This window comes from Lycium barbarum, chromosome 11 (genome assembly GCF_019175385.1).
Source record: "Lycium barbarum isolate Lr01 chromosome 11, ASM1917538v2, whole genome shotgun sequence".
In the NCBI taxonomy this organism is placed as follows: domain Eukaryota; kingdom Viridiplantae; phylum Streptophyta; class Magnoliopsida; order Solanales; family Solanaceae; genus Lycium; species Lycium barbarum.
The window spans coordinates 19,340,413-19,344,603 of NC_083347.1; the positions used below are offsets into that span (position 1 = coordinate 19,340,413).

The following is a 4,191-nucleotide window of genomic DNA, read 5'->3' on the forward strand; positions in this document are numbered from 1 at the left end:
ATGTGGCTTCCTTGCAGAAACCTACTGAAGAAAAGCGCAGAAGTTGCACAAGTGGATGCGGTCATTGAAATAGTGGAATCTCAGAATTTGTCGTTAGAGGAAGTTGAGATTGATTTTCTCGCAAAAATTAAGAAAATGCTATTCAACTTATGGCGTAACGTTGTTGGGACTAGAACACTTAACGAAGATAATGTAACACAAAATAGTCCTGGAGATCGAACCAAACGAGTCAGATTATATCACGTTTGGCCAGGAAAGAATGTATGCTACTGTTTGTGTTTGATTACATTCGCTTAACAAATACATAGGGAGTTATTTAATTCTATTTGTTCTAAATATGTCTTGAATTGTTCCAATGTGCAGGTATTTTTCCTAAAAGGGTTACTGATATGTGGGCCGGATCCAAGAAGGTTGCTATTAACAATAGTCTCTATTAGTCTATCAAGTTTGGTTTTTTCTGTTTATGTTGCAAAGGATATAAAATATTCCAGCATCATAGTCAGTTTCTGTTTGCTATTGACCTTAATTGTGAGTCACTAAACTAAACTTTCTACTTCAATCTGTATTTTCCAATTCTTCTTGTTCTTCAACTATTAGTATATGATATTTTTCATGATATTGCAGGTTTTTGCTAACTTAATAATTGTTAGTGTCATTGATCCTGGAATTATCCCAAGAAACGATGAATTACCATCACCTGAATCGACCAAAAATGGCAGAATTAGAAGCAAAAGAGTAATTATTGATGGTTTGGAACTGAAATTGAAATATTGCCGTAGTTGTAACATATATCGTCCGCCTAGGAGCTGCCATTGCGTTGTGTGTGACAATTGTGTCGAGAAATTTGACCATCATTGCCCTTGGATTGGTCAATGCATTGGACTGGTTTGTACACAACACAATTACATTAAATTCAAAAATATTATGTGAATATGTGAAAGAAGATAATTAGAAGTAACAACTAATTTCTTTTTTTAATTTGTGCAGAGGAATTATCGACTTTATGTGTTGCTATTGGTTATGGCAACTATTTACTTCGTGTATATATTTGCCTTCGCATGCCTAAGAATGCATCATCAAAAGAATGTTGGCAATGGCATGGGGTTGATTGGTTTGGTGCGAGATTGCCCAGAGACACTGGTATTGGCATGTTTCAGTTTTGCTTCTTCGTGTTTTGTTAGTGGCTTGACTTGTTATCATGTCTATCTGATTGCTACAAATCAGGTTAGTCTCGTTTTCGCTACATGGTTTCACATATAGTCACTCAACTTTTATTTTGTACTTTAATACTTATATAAGGCTCTGTGAATTTCCTTGAGTTCGGTCTTGCGATAGTACTCTCCACGACAATGTTTCACACATTACATGATCATATTACACTGAAAGTCACTAAACTATTATTTGTAAAGAAAAAGTTACTAAACTGTGCCTAATATCATTGAAATAAAGTCACAAAACTATTTTGTGAAACAAAAACTCACACCATTTTATTTAAGTTTTAAAGTCAATAAACAACTTTTTTTGAAATGGAGAAAATCAGTCAACTTTACCTGAATATCACCATAAAATGTTTGTTTCCTTGTAATGATTTTATGTTAAGCTAAGTTGAGTAAGTTAATAGTTTAGTGACTTTCGTAATAGTTCGATAAAAGGAATGATGTTTTTGTTATAAAATATAATTTAATAGCTTTAGTGCTATAAATTAAAAGTTTGAGTGATGAACATTCATGAAACTAACCCACTTTCGCATACCAATATCAAATGAATTGCTCCTAATTGTCTCATGGTCACAGCTGTCCGATTGGACATTCTCCATTTGTTGATAGAGTTTAACTTCTATGCTAGACTATCGGTATAACCAAATTTTTACATAATCACATCATTTAAAAATAATTACATTTGACTCCTATATACTAAAAAAATCCATCTCCAGTGTGATCTTTCTTCTTTCTATTTTTTTATTTTATTTTATTTTAATTGTGGCAGACAGCTTATGAGAATTTTAGGCAGCTGTACGGAAGCACTAAAATTCCATTTGACAAAGGAGTTGTGAATAATATTAAGGAGGTTTTACTTGCACCCTGGAGGCCTTCAAGGATCAATTTTCGATCAGAAATATGTGGAACTGATCATACTGAATATGTCATAGAACATTGATATAGTTTGTGTCGTCGTTAAAAGTCTATTTTGTATATATTTCTTACTCTATTCTCAATTTCACAATTGATGATTCTATACAATTGCAAAATATAACTGTAATAGCATTTTCATTCATTCATATTTACCCTTGAATTTTATATATAGCAGATTTAAATTAGTCTTCTCCAAAATATGATATTTTTATGAGAGGGATAGAGGGTAATTAAGCATCTTTCATCGTATTTTCTCACCTATGAATTTCCTACTAATACTAGTTATATTTTACTCACTGAAAATACCCTCATGTATTTTTGCTTTAACGATTTATTTATTTACATCCTGATCTGATTATTTCTTTTTGTTCACCTTTGTTTATTTGATGAGAAAATACCCATGTTGCATCACATGAATCTTTGGCTGTATGGTCTACAATCACCACATTTTATCACATGATTCTTTGGGGAATTAATGGACCAGCTGTAGTTCTTTTTTTTTGTGTGTGATTTATTTCCTAGGACCATTTCACCAAACATATGATTAGTCGACCTGTTAATCTACAAACCCCATTAATAATCCAAAGTATAGCAAATGGTTTACGTCTGTACATCAATTGTACGTACTCTATGATAAAATACGTGTGATCAATTTAATTATTTTATGCATCTATAGTGAAACGATAGATCCGATATTTCATGCACATCTTTTTTTCTCTTACAAAATACAGGCACTCTTTAAAGATGATGAATTGTCGGATCGAGTTGATCTTGATACTCTCATTCGGGTTTTTCAACCCCTCGCGTTTTCTCAGGTTATTCAGTTTTCTTGGGGTTTTTGAGGTTTTTTCGAGAAAAGTCTTCATACGAAACATATAACTTTTACTTCAAATATTTCTTTAGTCCTAGTAAGATACAACTATATAATTAAGGTGTTTCTTAAGAAAATAACACAAAATGTAAGATGAGTGATGACATTGTATTAAAATATTTAACAAAAAAAAAATCAGTTAAAATAAATATTGTTAATTCATAAGCCATAAAGAGAATGACTATAATCTAAAACTATTAAGTCATGCTAAAATAAGTACGGCTAATAAGTTTTAATTACAAGACAGAGAAAAAAAATTAAGTTATGTATTTTCACTCTCTAAATCAATTATGCAAAACAAAAGAATAGATCCAACATTATTGTCATTCCTAGTCGTAAAATTGAATTTCTTTTGTTAGCATTACTGTTGAGTTGGTTTTGGTTTGGACTTTCTTTGAGTTACTAACATCCATGGGATATAAAACTTATTGACATTCAAAATTCTAAGTTCAAGATTGAATAATATGATAATAGACAAAAAACTATGAAAAAGTTTAAGAAATGTATGAATTACATTATAAATAAATATTTTTAAAATGGAATAAATGTAATGTCGGGTTGGTTTGGTTCGGTTTGATTTTTTTAGCTAAAACCAAATCAAATCAATTATGGTCGAGTTTTTTTTTTTTTCAACACCAAACCAAGTCAAACCAAACCACTAGTCCGGTTTTTTTCTCGATTTGACTCGATTTATCGGTTTGGTGCGGTTTGTTGGTTTACTTTGTACACCCCTACTCCCTGTCTCAGCATACTTATCGCATTTTTCTTCTTAAAGAGTCAAATTACATAAATGTAATTTGATCAGTATTTTAAGATGTATTTTTTAATCATATTACTATGAGATGAATTGCTACTTATACTGTACTACTTTTTATATAGTCTTTGAATATTTAAATTTTAATTTTAAAATATCAGATTAATCTAATCTTATTTAGCTCCGACGATTAGTCAAATTGACTCTCGAAAAGCGAAACATGATAACTATTTTGGACTAAGGGAGCAGTAGCCAGACTTTAGTTCGGTGCCGCCACCACATGTTATGATGGACTAGTAAGTAACTCCCCATCCTTAACCAGAGGTTTAAGATTAGAATTTTGAGAACAGAGTTGTTTTGGGTAAGGAGTGCTTTACTCTCAAAATGGAGCTTCCCCTCGAGATTCAATAATTGGGCTCCAAGGCTAGTATGCA

At 31.6% G+C, this 4,191-nt stretch overlaps 1 protein-coding gene across 1 annotated transcript; it reads left to right on the top strand.

Annotated features, from left to right (window-relative positions):
• On the top strand, positions 1-2,270 carry LOC132619517 (probable protein S-acyltransferase 6). The gene is made up of 5 exons (XM_060334402.1): positions 1-261; positions 364-528; positions 625-885; positions 988-1,224; positions 1,987-2,270. The coding sequence occupies exons 1-5, from the start codon at positions 1-3 to the stop codon at positions 2,155-2,157; spliced, it is 1,095 nt and encodes a 364-aa protein (XP_060190385.1). The 3' UTR covers positions 2,158-2,270.
• Positions 2,271-4,191: the final 1,921 nt, after the last annotated feature.

What these genes read in the sequence shown, in the direction of transcription:
- LOC132619517 (XM_060334402.1), top strand. Translation starts at nt 1, where the DNA reads ATGTGGCTTCCTTGCAGAAACCTACTGAAGAAAAGCGCAGAAGTTGCA. An exon ending in TTGGTCAATGCATTGGACTG is followed by an intron (nt 886 to 987) that starts GTTTGTACACAA and finishes TAATTTGTGCAG; the next exon opens with AGGAATTATCGACTTTATGT. An exon ending in ATCTGATTGCTACAAATCAG is followed by an intron (nt 1,225 to 1,986) that starts GTTAGTCTCGTT and finishes TAATTGTGGCAG; the next exon opens with ACAGCTTATGAGAATTTTAG.